Below are 15,318 nucleotides of genomic sequence, written 5' to 3' on the forward strand. Positions count from 1 at the left end.
AGGAAACCAGAACTTGCCCCTGCACCACTAGGTAGATGTTACAAGGGCAACCAGGCCCTGCATACATGAGGGAGAAAAGTGGGGGAGGGGTCTTTTTCCCAGAGGATGGCAGGAGAGGGTCACCTCATTCGGTAGGTAGTGGTGCCTGTGTTCAGCGGCAACTCCTTTTGCCTTCGATTTTTCCTCCTCTCTTACTTCCTACTCCTCCTCTTCTGCGCCTGTATCTTTCTGTAGAGCCAAGTTATGGAGAACAATGCAAACCAAAACAATGACTGAGACTCTTGCAGGATAGTATTGCAGTGCGCCACCTGACTAGTCCAGGCACCAGATCCAGTTGGCTCTGAGCCCACCAGGCTCCATCAGTTGTGGCCCAGATGCATTGTAGAGCATTGGTAAAGAGGGCATCTGTTACCTGGGTAAGGCACTGGCGTGCAACCGCCTGTGAGATGTCACAAAGGACCATACTGATGAGGGCACCACTATCTGTGACCACTGTTTAGAGAGCTGCTGCCTCCTTTAACCCTGGTTCTGTCATCTACACCCACAACAGGAAGGTCAGTGACTAGAGGATGATTTGGAGGAGTATTTATTTTACCCACTAATTTTTGGTAATGCCGATCTCCACTGCCTAAAAGGGCAATGAAAGTAGGTCCAATAGTAACTTCCAAAATGAAATTGGATGTATATTTAAAAAGGAAATATTTACAAGTTTACGAGGAAAGAGCAGGGGAGTAGGACTAACTTATAACTCTTGCAGAAAGTTGGTCCAGGCGTGATGGACCAAAGACCGTCCTCCTTTTATGCTGTATGAACCTAGGAAATAAGGACAAATTCTGTAGCGTGTTCATTCTCATTTGTTCTTAGTTCCCTTGACAGATGCGATCCACAATTTGGTTGGAGGCAGTTCTACTGGTTAAAAGAAACATCAGATCGTCAGATGAACCTCAGCGAGCTCTACTAAAAATAGAAACTTTTTATCTTTGACTTTGATCCTACGGTTAATATATGCTTTCATATCAAAGACTTTGAAAAATTGATCTTGTTCGCAGTTCTGCGATGCTGCATCAGAGTGCTGTACAACAGGTTGTAGTACACACCTTCAAACATATGAAAAGAAGGATGGGAAAAGAACCTCAAACCCAACATGCCCACCCTCTGTCCAGACATGATGCATCTACATACACAAACAGCCTAAATCTATCTTGGGAGAAGCAAAACAAAGGGAAAAATAAATAGCCAATTCAGGGAAAACTCTCCTCATTAACACAATCAAACTAAGTTCAATAAGATTCGTAACTTTTCACATTTAACTAGTAACTTACAACTCAAAAGATCATCTACTTTGTCAAGTTGTTGCTCAAAAGTACTATAATTTATCTGCACCTATCATTAGGTCGAGGACAATGATTCTGAAAATAAATACTTCATGGCATTCTGGCTAACTTTGCTTGCCTGCCACGTAGTCCGACGATCTTTATCTATCTCCGACGACCTGTCCACCAGAAACAATCCAATTCTTTTGTCCACCCAAAATCTCAATTGTATCCCCACTAATCCAGAGTAAACAGCCCTAAATCTCGAACACTGTCACCATAAATGCCAGGCATCATTCTACAATCATGCCCTGTGATTTTTTTTGGCATGGATGGGGACCACAATTGGATAAAGGCACATGCAAAAAACACAAACACACAAAGGTGTGACCAGCCAGGAGTTAAAGGAAGCAAATAACCATAATCAAATCATAATCAAATCCTGCTTTAATCATTAGCTTCCCCTACAGCAAACAAAATGAACTTAGGTGTGAGCATATAAATTGGCCATATGGTGTGCGAAAACATTCACAAGTGGAAACAGGAAACCTCCCGGCAAAGTAAAACTCTTATTGCGGTTTAGACACTTTGTTGTTCTCCTAGAAAGAGATTCGCTAATATGATGAAAGGGTCAACTTGTGGCCCTCTCGTGAAGGTATGGCACCATGGCCATACCACATGATAGAGCTGTCAGCGAGGTTGCTACAATTCAGTGCTTAAATGGTACAAGAGTTTCGCAATTACTCACCGAGAGGTATGTTAAAGCTATCTTTGTGATGTACATTTTATGTATTTTTTTGAAACAAGTCAGTTATGTATATTTTTGTGTCTGGAAAGTTGAAACAATACAATGCAAAATGAATAATTTGGTTCAAACCTTTAGCCACTAAGTTAGATATTGGCCCATGGTAAGATGCCAGTGCCATGACTTCATCATTTGTATTTATTATCTTAAGTTGTCAATCTCTGATCTTCCTCTGGACCTAACGCACAAGGTAAAAATAGGTTTTCTAAAGTATCATGAACACTATGATGCAATGATATAAATCCCTCCTGGAAGTAGGAGTACAACGGATTTCTTTGCAAAATTATCTTGCTTACTGTACCACAGAAGCAAAAACAGTAGAGACCATAACGAACAGCAGCTTCCCATTTCCACGTGGTGGTAGGGCTGAAAGCTGTGCTTTTACTGGCTTTTAAACGCACATACCTGTGTCCTCATCAGATTCCTTCTCGTTCTCTGAATCGGTCAGTGTGAGGGCTGAATTCTCTCGACTGGACAGCCCTGAGCTGCGTCTGGATTTGATGCCCCTCCCCCATAACCTAATAGCATGCTCTGGAGAAATGGCACCTTCTGTGTCAGAGTCAGCGTCGCTCAGGGAATATCCACGATGGAGGAGCCCCATGTCTGGACAATAAGCAGTGCTGCGGTGAGGGGAGGGCTCACAGATTCCCAGTTCTGTCAGTGTGAAATTGGCTCCTGCACATAAACAAAAGAAGGATACACATCACGCACTCCCTACTTACAGAGATAGTGCAATCATACTCTAGAGTATTAGATATGTACAGTGAGTAGTGACATGGAACGCAGTCAGTTCCAACCTATGCTCCTTATCTCGATTCCTAATACAACTGTATAATAACAGAGAAAATCTTGAATTTGTATTAAAAAAATATATAAATATTTCAGAAATTATCTCAGCCTGTATATCTTTGCATTTGCACTCAGATATTCTCATACTTCATGGTTTATCCACAGCTACAATCCCTTCTTAAACAGCTCATGCTCACCACAATAACCCCCTTTGAGACACCCAACACTTCCCACTAAATATATCTCATACTCTTCATGATAATACCTGACACTCCTTGCTATAACACTCTTGGATATTTACATATAATCATATAACCCCTGCAGTGCAGAAAGAGGACATTCGGCCCATCGCCTCCGCACTGACCCTCTGAAAAAGCATCCCAGTTAGGCCCAATTCCCTGCCCTTTCCCCGCACACCCCGTCTATCCTTTGGACACTAAAGGGCAATTTTAGCATGGCCAATCCACCTAACCAGCACATCTTTGTGAGAAGAAACCACTCGGAGGGAACCCACGCAGACATGGGGCGAACGTGCAAACTTCATACAGACAGTTACCCTACGTTGGAATTGAACCCGGGTCCCTGGCGCTGTGAGGCAGCAGTGCTAACCACTGTGCCACCGTGCCGCCTATATCTCTCAGTATGTCACTCTGATATAGCTTAGCACAGTGGGCTAAACAGCTGGTTTGTAATGTAGAACAAGGCAGCAGTGCGGGTTCATTTCCCGTACCGGCCTCCCCGAACAGGCGCCGGAATCTAGCGACTAGGGGCTTTTCACAGTAACTTCATTGAAGCGTACTTGTGACAATGAGCGATTATTATTATATGACAATTCTCACTGGATATAGCACATAACATGTCTGCAGCATCCTGATATACTACACACTTCATTTTGTAAATCACTCTTACATCTTTATAGACAGAACAAGTGTTGTGTCCAGTTCTGGTCACCACACTTCAGGGAGGATGAGGGCCATTAAGAGAATGCAGAGGAGATTTATCAGAATGGTACCAGACTTGGGGGATTTAGCTACAAGTTTGGGTTGGAGAAGCTGGGATTGTTCTCCTTGAAGCAAAGGAGATTGATGGAGTAGAAATCTGTTTAGAGGTGTACAAGATTATGCAAATGTTTAGATAAGGCAGGGAAGAAAACTATTCCTATTAGCTGATGGTACAAAGTGTAGGGCACACAGATTTAAGGTTTTAGCAAGAGATGCAGTGCAAACGTGAGGAGGAACCATTTAAAGCAGCAAGTGGTAATCATCTGGAATTTGCTACCTGTGGGGTAGAAGCAGAGACGATCAATGATTTCAAAAGAAAATTGGACAGGCACTTGAAGGACATAAACAAGCAGAGCTATAGAAATACAGCAAGGGTATAGGCTGATCGGATTGTTCCATGGCCTCCTTCTGTGCCATAAATGAATCGGTGACCTATCTCCCTCATTGTGATATTCTGGAAATTGCCTGCTTTCTCAATAGTACACTACACAGGTATATTGGGGGCAATTGACATATCACTAATGCCTTGCTAACAATTCAAAATAGGGTGAGAGCAGTGCCAATATTATGTGGCATGACGTCCTGCCAACTTACTGCTGCATTGGTATCAGAAATGTTTGGGTGGACCTGTACTCTGGCAGTCAGAGTTACCATTGAAAAAAGGCAAGATTGTCATGTCTTTATGCAAATTAGCATCACATGACATAGTTAAAACTCCATCACTTTCATCTCCACGTCCTCCTGCTCCCACCCACCAAATATGGATTGTCCAAGGATTCTCCAGCCAGCTGTTCAGGAAAGCTGGCTGGAGCGCCTGGAAACATTTTTAAAAGTAAACCCTGTGAAGGTTTTCCATCTTAAAGGGTTTGAAAATGTTCCATTTCACTGTTGTAGGTTTAGCACGCGTTGCCTGCTGCTTAAAACTCCAGCTTTCTTTGCATTCCCAAAGCCAAGTACAGCTAGCTCCCTTTTAAGTTGCTGCTGGTGGCCCATTAAAAGGGGCTCTGCCTGAATATCCCAGCTACAGATCAGCAAGCCACTTTCTGGGGGAGCACGCTCCACATTGGCAGCTCATGTTACAGAGAACGCAGCACCAAAGTCAGTTGGATCCCACACTGGCTCTTCAGGGTGGCCACTGCATATATATCAATCTGCCTGATTAGCACAGTGCATCAAATAAATGCCCCCATTGACGGTGAGGAAGGAGGAGCCCTTCAAAAAATTGTTACACCTGCTTGTCGAATGAATCCATTTTTAGAAAACAACTAAGAAGCCTCCCCTTTTGAATTGATGTTGATGCAAAGCAAAACCTGTTGGGCTGCAAATCAGACAACCATTCTGACCATGCCAGTTTCCCACTGGGCGGAATAGGCTAAAGTTACCCCCCCCCCCCCCCCCCCCCTCCGGAGTACATTCACCAAATAGCTGTCAATGTATCATTTTTGAAGCAAGGAAATGACCAATTCCCTGTCAAGTGGATATGAATGCCATCAACACCGGCAAGCAGTGGGCTTTGCTCCAAGGTATTTCCAGCTGTGAAGCAAAAGGTATTTTATGTAGTTAATTTATCTGGCAGTGGGGTATGGACATTTTATTCCCAAAACAATGGCTGCAATCCCCTTCTGCACTGCTGTCTGGCCCAGGTTGTTCTTTCTGGACTGACCAATTTTGAATAATATATGTTGCCAGTTGGATGAAAGGCACTTGGCTGGACTCTTGTTCTATTCAGGACAGGAGGCCAGTGGCTTTAGCAGTATACGTTAAATGCTCCACATGGTGTCAAGCACCCCTGCCATTCCATTTTAACACTGCTTCACAATCTGCTGTTTGAAATTGTCGGCTGATTATACATCAACCTGCAGCTGATTGACATGAAATGCTCACAGTAGCATTGCAACCTGTGGTGACTTTACAGGAACTGCAGTGTTATGGCCTGTTTCCAGATACCCCCAGGTACTGCACCTGTAGGTTCAATGCCTAATGAAGGCCTCTATTTTAGTGTTTGCCAGACCACAGATGCGGACACTTAAGGAACTCCAATGGGCCAATCTGCATACATCCATCGTCAACAACCGTAAATTGACGTCCCCAACTGATGTTCAGAATTTCAGTACAAGTGTTAACTACTGTCTCCGTGATTAGAATCCCCTGACATTGGCACAGAAGTTATTGTTTTCGAGCTGTAACCCGTTCTAGTTGGGACCCATGTGTCCTGGTCCTACTCCCACTGTTCAATTTACAGCAGAATTTTGGGCAGTCCTTCATCATACTTTTCATACCTCTTCAGTATCACACGTCTCAGACATGTCCCGCCTTTGGAGGTTGGAAATCCCAAGTCAGAGCAGTCAGTCTTTCCTTTGAATTCAGATGGTTGATATGGAGATCAGCCTCGGCATTGCCTCTAGCATTCTTGACCGCTGCTCGGTGAATGTTCCCCGGTGGCCAGACCGAGGCACAGTGGTGTGACCTGACCAGTTTATATGTGTTGATGGCCCTCCTGCTGAGAAATCTAGAATCCCTCTCTATATCGCACACAAATTCAAAAGGAGTGCAGTTTGATCACACCTCCCTTTGGCTTGTATTTCACTGTATCGGTTATGTAGTTTAACATTGTAGCAAAAGCAATACAGGAAACCAAAATAAAGGCAAAAAAGTGTTGGAAGTGCTCAGCGGGACAGGCAGCATCTGGGGTGAGCAAAAGAGAGTTAACACTTCAGTTTGATGATCTTTCATCAGAACTGATGAAAGGTCATCGACCTGAAGCATTAACTCGTTTTTTCTCTCCACGGATGCTGCCAGTCCTGCTGAGTGTTTCCAGGATTTTCTATTTTTAGTCCAGCGTTATATTGGTTTTGTTGGCTGCGGCTCCGGATTGGCTGAATATATTGAGCAATGAGGCAATTAAGATGCCTCGGACTTTTACAGCTATAAAGCTTTCAATAAATACACATGTTGCGATGTGTTGATTTGCGCTTTCTAATAATCCCTCCAGTGTTGCAGAGCTGTGAATTTGCTGAGAATGAGAGCTTCGAGCTGAAAGGCAAAAGGTTTCCTGACCTCAGAATTTGAGATCAGAAAATGTTACCATTATCTTAGGAATGCAGCAATAATGAGTCATGCGTGGCAGTGAATCTGCTTAATTAGTAGGTTTATGATAATAAAATAATATAATAATATGGTTTCAATAGTACAGATGAATTGAATGCATTTACAGGAATAAGTGTACCTGTGACTGAACCATCTAGGTACTAAGTATACGACAAAATAAGGCATTATTGCATGTCTCAACTGGTACTGTTTTTAATTTATTTATGTTTTCCTCTCCCCTACAGTTATCAAGATGCTCCTTCATGGATTTCTGTTTCTAAGTTCTGCTACTTTCATGCCCAGTAAGAGTTCCCAGATGTCCCACTGGCTCTTGCCATTTCTTGAAACCAGCTGCACCCTCTTGCCTATTTTCTGAGTCCCAGCTAATGTCTACTTCCAATATCGTGCCTGTCATAATATACACACAAGTGTATGATGGTGCACAGACAGACAGTGAGTGACACAAAGGATGACCAATGAACATACAGAACACAGCAGCCAATCAGCAGACAGGACATGACCATTATATAACCAGGGGGCACTAGTTTTCCCGCTCTCTTGGGAAGCAGCTTCTTAGACAGTCAGAGCCTGTGAGCAACAACTAGAACATCCACCATGTGGTAGTAAGATAGTCTGGTCAGGTTAGGCTCAGGTCTCCAGTCAACTCAGCATAGTGTCAACCCACAGTTCAAGCATGTTTAATAGTTAAGAGTTTACTAAAATAGAGTTGCATTTCTTCAAGTGTTGGAAGCCTGTATCTCTCTCTGCTACAGTAAACGCAGTCCTCGCAGGCTCAGCTTACCCAACACATCAGTGCCTAGTTTGTCCCTTCCTGGTCTTTTGCTTGACTCCTTCAGCCTTTTCAACGCTCTTTCTTCATCTTCATACATGCGGATTATGCGTTTCTAACTGCACGTTCCTCACCATTTCCTACCTTCGGCTACCTTTTTCCTGGCATCCCAATCTTTTTTTTCTGGCTGTTTCAGTCCTACCAACTGTCATTCCTGGCACCTTGGTCTCTGCAGCTGTTAACCTGGCTGCTTCTAGCTCATCAATTGCCCTTGCTGGCAGATCTATGATTCTCTTATTGCTCCAATGCTGTTCGACATCTCCGTATCTTCAAGTTCAGGCTTGAACGTGCTGGGCCTCACCATTTATACTCCTTCAAATGTACAGTCTTGCTACCTTGAGATCAATTTTTCACAAGAAAACTTGGTGGCTTGTTCAACTTATCTTGTCACTGGAGAACGATCATTGAATCAATTCAGTTTTATTATTAGCAAGAACAACAACAACCTGCATTTTTATAGCACTTTGAATGTGATAAAATGCAGTTCACAGAAGCATTAAAAAAAAAATTGGCATCAAATCACTCAAGGAGATATTTAGGGCAAATGGGTCAGAAGCTTGGCCAAGAAGGTAGGTCGTTAAGGAATATTTGAAAGGAGGAAAGAGAGCTGAGTGGTCCAGGCAGGAAATTCGTGAGCTTATGCCCATGGCAGTTAAAGGCATTGCCACCAATGGTGTGTGATTAAAATTAGGGATATTTAAAAGGCCAGAATTAGAGGAGTTATGATGTTGGAGGAGATGACAGCAATAGGGAGGGGCGAGGCTCGAGGCTATGGAAATATTTCAAATCAAGGATGACAACTTTAAAATCAAGACCTTACTGGATGAGAAGTTTGTGTAGGCTAATGAGCCCCCATGTGGTGAGTGAACTGAACTTGCTGTGAGTTAGGACTTAGACAACAGACTTTTGAATGAGCTCGAATTTTGAGAGGGTGGAACGGGACTGCAGTTGAATAGTCAAGTTTAGAGATAACAAAGGCGAGGGTGAGGATTTCAGCAGTAGAAGAGCTCAGGCAGGGCAGGCAGGTGATGCTAAGGAGCTGGAAATAGGCAGCCTATGTGATGGTGCAACTTTTTGACAGCGATAGATAGGTTCTTGATTAATAAGGGGATCAGGGGTTCTGGGGAGAAGGCAGGAGAATGGGGATGAGAAAAATATCAGCCATGATTGAATGGCGGAGCAGACTCGATGGGCCGAGTGGCCTAATTCTGCTTCTATATTTTATGGTCTTATCTATGCAATTGGAGATCACCCCAGGTCAATTCCAACACCAAGGTTAAGATCAGTTAAGGTTCAGCCTCAGACAATTGTCAGGGAAAAGGAGAGGGCAAGGAGGGAATGGGTGACGTGAACCAAGAGTGACTGCCTTTGACATAAAGGCAGCATTTGACTGGGTGTGGCATCACGAAGCCTGGCGAAATTGCTAGCGAAATTGAAGTCAGCTGAAATTAGGCAGTAAGCTCTCTATCGGTTGGAATCACACTTTGCACGAAGGAAGATAATAATTAGTATCACAAGTAGGCTTACATTAACACTGCAATAAAGTTACTGTGAAAATCCCCGAGTCGCCACATTCTAGCGCCTGTTCGGGTACATAGAGGGAGAATTCAGAATATCCAATTCGCCTAACAAGCAAGTCTTTCGGGACTTGTGGGAGGAAACCGGAGTCCCTGGAGGAAACCTATGCAGACATGGGGAGAACCTGCAGCCTCCGCACAGACAATGACCCAAGCCGGGAATTGAACCCAGGTCCCTGGTGCTGTGAAGCAACAGTGCTAACCATTGTGCCTGATTACATAGAAGCATAGAAAATAGGAGCAGGAGGAGGACATTTGACCCTTTAAGCCTGCTCCGCCATCCATTATGATCATGGCTGATCAACCAACTCTATAGCCTGATCCCGCATTCCCCCCAAAACCTTTGATCCCCTTCACGCGAAGTGCTATATCTAACTGCTTCTTGAATAATAATAATAATAATAATTGCTTATTGTCACAAGTAGGCTTCAATGAAGTTACTGTGAAAAGCCCATAGTTGCCACATTCCGGCGCCTGTTCGGGGAGGCTGGTATAGGAATTGAACCCATGTTGGTGGTCTTGTTCTGCATTACAAGCCAGCTGTTTAGCCCACTGTAAACACACAGGGCGGGATTCTCCGCTTGCGGACGTCAAAATCGTATTCGGCGATCGGGCAGAGAATCCCTTTTGACGCCGAAATCGGGGGCGGCGCCTTTTTTCAGACGCTCCACCTCCTCCAAAACGGCATCATCGGACGTCACCTGAAGGCCCTCCCCGAATGCTCCACCCCCGATGGGCCTACTTCCCGATGGCGTGGATCACTTGTGCTCTGAGTTTTCCTCAACCTCGGGCGGCGGTTGTGGACTTTGTCCAGCGCTGCCTCAGTCGTGGATGGAGCTGTTCCGCTGGCTGGGGGGCTTCGGCGGGGTTGGGGGGAACTGGTGGGGAGTGGTCCGGGGGTGGAAAGGGGGCTAACAGGGGGCACTATCTAGCAGGCCGGGTCCACGCGCAGCCGACGCCATGTTGTACGGTGCAACTGCTGCAGGTCATCGCCGTGCGCATGCGCAACCACGGATCCGGCAATTCTACAATCGTTTCTGTCAGGAACAGCAGGGGTTTTACTTGGCACAGCAGCCAGCCCCCTATTGGGGGGAGCATCATTGGGAGGGGGGGACGCCGCCGACGTTTTCGTCGTAAAACTAGACACTTCCTTCGGACAAAATCAGAGACTCCAGCCCACAATGTTTTGGCCTCAACTACTTTCCGTGGTAGCGAATTCCACAGGCTGACCACTCTCTGGGTGAAGAAATATCTCCTCATCTCTGTCCTTAGTGGTCTACACCGTATCCTCAGACTTTGGCCCCTGGCTCTGGACACCCCCACTGTTGGGAACATCCTTCTTGCATCTACCTTGCCTAGCCCTGTTGGAATTTTACAGGTGTTTATGAGATCCTTCCTCATTCTTCTAAGATCCATCTCATTTTTCTATTGTTTGGAGATCAATCATCTCAGCCTCAAAACATCACTGCAGGGGTTCCTCAGGATAGGATGCAAGCCCATCCACCTTCAGCTATTTCATCAATGACCTCCATCATAAAGTCAGAAGTGGGGATGTTTGCTGATAATTGTTCAATAGCATTTGCAGCTCCTCAGGGAGTGAAAAGTCCATACCCACCAGCAGCAAGACATAGACAATATCAAGCCTGGGTTGCAGGGTAGCAAATAGAATTCACACCAAACAAGTGCCAGGCAGTGATCATCTTCAACAAGAGACTATAAGCATCTCCCCATGGCATTCAATGGCATTACCATTGCTGAACCCCCACTACCAAAATCCGGGGAGTTTACTTTCGTAACACGGACTGAAAAGCATGAAATAATAATGTAACTGATACATTTTCTGCGTCCTCTTATATTATGAGAATATACATATCACAAGTTATATTTAGCTGAATTGGCCATGTTGCTGATTTGATCTTTGCATGAACACAAGAGTTAAGGGAGCATAAATCGAGCAAGGAAAACCCAGTCAAATCAGATCAGTATTGAATGTCCTGAAACAAGGATACAGGCAATAAGTAAACCAATCAGCTGTATTTATAAGATGTCAGGAATTATTCGAATGGTTCCAACATCTGTAATTATCAAAACACTGACTGGATGGATCACATTAATGGAATTTTAAAACGTCTTCTGATCTCATAGGTTCTCATTCTGGTCAGGGGAGTGGTATGATGTATGCACCTGGATGATGCTTATTCAGATTGCTCGGCAATTTTGGGGATCTTATAACAGTCACATAGGATATCTGTAATGGATCACAGAGACTCTCTCCAAAAGATTCGACATTTGTCATGACTGTTACAAATCAGGGTATATTGTATTATTTTAAATAAAAAATAAATGACAATTGTGTTAACATCAACTCTGCGATGGAATAGCCTTGATACTTGGAAGCTACATTCCAAAGTGCCAGTGTTGACTCTTTTGGAATACGATATATGTGCATATAATGCAAATATATAGCCATCAGGTCGAACTGAAGGTCAATCACAATAATGATACTTATCATCCGCAGTGAAAACATTTGTCTTTCCCAACCTCTGAAAAAATCTACCAGTCACAGATTGTACACCAAATTAATGGGGGAAAGTCTCAAACCAGCAATGATTTTCGTTAAGGGGCACGATCTAACGGCCACGTCGCGCCAGGCGCAAATCCGAGCTAGCCAGGTAGATCACGGGAGAGTCTGAATTTGAGAACCACGCCTGGCGCCGATCAGTTTCTGATCTAACCCCTGCTTTCATTGGCGAAATCGGGATCCTGCCACGGCGAGAAATCACAAATCATAAATTAAGGCCAATCTCCATCCCATTAACGGGAAGGAACCCTTACCTAATGGCCTCCATGATTGAACCGGCTCCCCAGCGAGCGATCATGTCAGTGTCGATTATTACTGGTCCACACAAATGTGAACCAGGTATCATGGCACTTGGGGGGTCTCCCAGGATACTGGGGATCCCTGGGTGGTCAGGGGCAGCGCAGGGTGGCACCCTGGCACTACGTCTGCCACCTGGGAGCTGCCAGGTATGTACCTTGGCATTGCCACCCTAACACTGCCAAGGTGCCTGGATGGAACTGCCAGTCCAGAGCAATGCCAGGGTGGCACTGCCAAGGGTCAGGGCCTGAGGGGTGCGATTCCCAGGAAAGGCAGGTTGAGGGGGGTATGAAGGGTGAGGGGGTGAAGGAAGGGCATGACGGGGCCTCCGGAAGAGTGGATTTCCTGGAAGCGGGGGCCGGAAAGGAAGGGTGGGAAGGCCTGGGGCCTGGGTGGCACCAACAGTGCCAGGGTGCCGCCATGCCCACAGGGCAAACACTTGGGGTCTCTAATCCACTGGGAAACCCCCACAAGTGCTATTCTGTCTGGTCTCCGTTTGTGGGGACCAATACTGAATGGCGCTCATCCGAGATCTCCAAGGTGAGGAGGTTAGATCCCACGCCTTGAGTAGATCTTGGGAGTGCATCTTCGAGTGCGACTAGCTGTCTCACTCTAATATGCAGAATGCTAAAATTTGATCCCGTCCACAATGGGCAGGATTCAATTTGTGAATTCTCGCAAGATCACGTTAGATCTCACAAGGCGTGGCGAGCTGGGCAGATTCCGGAAGAGGGATCTCCCGGCATCTACCGATTGTGTTACCTCATGTGCGAGGTTGGATGATATAATTGAAAGCTATGTATAGGGCGCACCTCACAAAAGCACGGATGAACTAGCTCTTTGAGTGGGGGAAGGATGTCTGTGGGAGATGTGGGAGGGGCTTCACAAACATATGTGCATATGTTTTGGTCCTGCTCGAAGCTGGAAAGGTATTGGAGGGTGATATTTAACATCATCTCAGGGGCGCTGCATATGGATTTGGATCCGGGTCCCCTAGAGGCCATTTTCAGGATGTCGGACCAGCCCTAGTTGCAGGCGGGTACGAGGGCAGACATTTTAGCCTTCGCCTTGCTGATTGCGCGCAGGCAGGTCCTGTTGGGGTGCAGGTCAGTTTCTCCGCCCTGTGCCTCGGCGTGGTGAGGGAACGGCTGGAGTTTTTGACTCTGGTGAAGGTGAAGTTTGAGTTGAGGGGAGGGGGGCGAAGGAGCGGTTCTACAATTAATGGGCTTTGGTTATCGTGCACTTTCAGGATTTGGCTGCCGTTGAACATTAAGGGGTGAGCAGAGGGAGGGGGGGCAGGTTTGTTTGTTGTTTGCTTTCTGTTTTCAACTTGCGAGTGGATGTGTTAGGTTGCGTATTGGTGGGGTTGTTTTGTTGTTGTTTCTCTGGGGGGGGGTTCTGTTTGTATGGTGAAAATGATGAAAAAATGACGAATAAAACTAGAGGAAAACATCCAGCTCTCAATCCATCCACATCCCAATGACACAGAGTAATACTTGCTTTCCAGAACAGATTTGGCTCCTGTTAGAACCCCTGCAGAATCTGGCGGGATGTCTTCAAAAAGCTGTTTCAACTGGTTTGTTTCAGTTTCCCCCTCATCCTCTGACAAGTCTGCACAGCTTTAAATAGTATTAAAAAATGTAACTATCCCACTGTGAAAGTAAAATACTTGTCAATCGATCGCATTGCACCATGCCGTGCTGCCTTTTGGGCATAACTCGGCTGAAACACCTGGCTAATCGTGCACTACAGAACTCTGTTCCCATTCGGGCAGATCGTGCCCAGAAACCTTTCTGTTACATCACGCCCAAGATGGCACAACAAAGCAATAGCCAATCCATCCAATGCTGTTCAGACTGTCAGCAAATTCCCTTTTTTCGGTACCAGTTCCAATTTGCCAGTTCGACCATCTACTTTTCCCGTGTATGGTCACAATATTGTAAAAAAAAAAACACTTTAGCAAGTGCGGGGAGAAGAATGGATACTTGGGTGCGCCTACCAAGTTGTTCCCATGAGCCTCATTGTAAAATACTTGCTGAGCGGCTGTTTCAATTTGCTTTGTCTTGTGGTTATCCAGAACCTGTGTCACTTTTACCACTCGTTCGTATGACGAAGAGAATTTTAAAAAAATCGGGCTACACCCCGCTTTGCCGATAACCTCGAAAATCATCCAAATTAGCGAATGTGCCAGACATAACATAGAAAAACAAATTTTAAGAAACTCTTTCCGCATGCTTTTTGATTGGAATTTTACTGCATTGTTTTGTGAGCACATTGGTGCCTGGGTTGTGTTTTACTCAACAGCTGTCCCCAAAGAAGCAAGGCTCTATGTGTCGTGCCCTGTTAAAATATAGCCATTAAAATAGCACTTAATAGAGTATGATTCACTGGCAGTGGTCAGAAGGCTTCTCCCCACTGTCCTAATGCAAACTCCAGATACTGTGCAAGAAAAGCCAGTATTTACTGCTGTAAGCTTTTCTCAGAGTTTGAAGAGCACTAAGCTTACATACTAAGTCTATATCTCCCAATCCGTCGGCCTGATGAGAAAACAGTTAAGAACAGCTGTTGAGGATTTATCTGTTCTTACCAGCTGTTCTCGCTGTTTTTCATTAGTCGAACAATCCAATGAATTTTAGTGACAGTGGGATATTACCCTTCCCATTGATTACTTCTGCAGGTACAGCAAAGTGCAGGCAGAGGGAGCGGGGGCGCCTTAGCAAGAGAGAAACACATGATCAATAATGGAATCGGTCTTAAATTTCACTTGTAAAGAGACCGGGGACGCCACTCAACATTATAGGCCATATGCCACTCCGAGGAAGCAGGTCCAGATTACTAAAACAATATTGCCTCTTTAGTTTTGCTCATTACGTTCAAAGAAAGCACTCCATTTTGGCACTCACAGAACCAAAACACACTACTGACAAATCGGAATTTTGCAAAGTGTTCTGTGGTGAAGATTGGTTTGCGAAGAAAAACAATCCAGCAGGGTTGGTAAAAGCCGTTTCCAGCAGGTTA

General features: G+C 45.1%; 1 protein-coding gene across 4 annotated transcripts in view; it reads right to left on the reverse strand.

Moving 5' to 3' along the window:
* Positions 1 to 15,318, reverse strand: part of LOC140427083 (teneurin-2-like) — a 3,867,843-nt gene that overhangs the window by 998,888 nt on the left and 2,853,637 nt on the right. For all 4 annotated transcript variants that reach the window (XM_072512582.1, XM_072512581.1, XM_072512584.1 and 1 more), the window contains one exon: positions 2,524 to 2,793. In XM_072512582.1, coding sequence (XP_072368683.1) covers positions 2,524 to 2,793 — 270 coding nt within the window. The remainder of the gene's footprint in view (positions 1 to 2,523; positions 2,794 to 15,318) is intronic.

The sequence above is a fragment of the Scyliorhinus torazame genome, chromosome 7 (assembly GCF_047496885.1).
Source record: "Scyliorhinus torazame isolate Kashiwa2021f chromosome 7, sScyTor2.1, whole genome shotgun sequence".
NCBI lineage: Eukaryota > Metazoa > Chordata > Chondrichthyes > Carcharhiniformes > Scyliorhinidae > Scyliorhinus > Scyliorhinus torazame.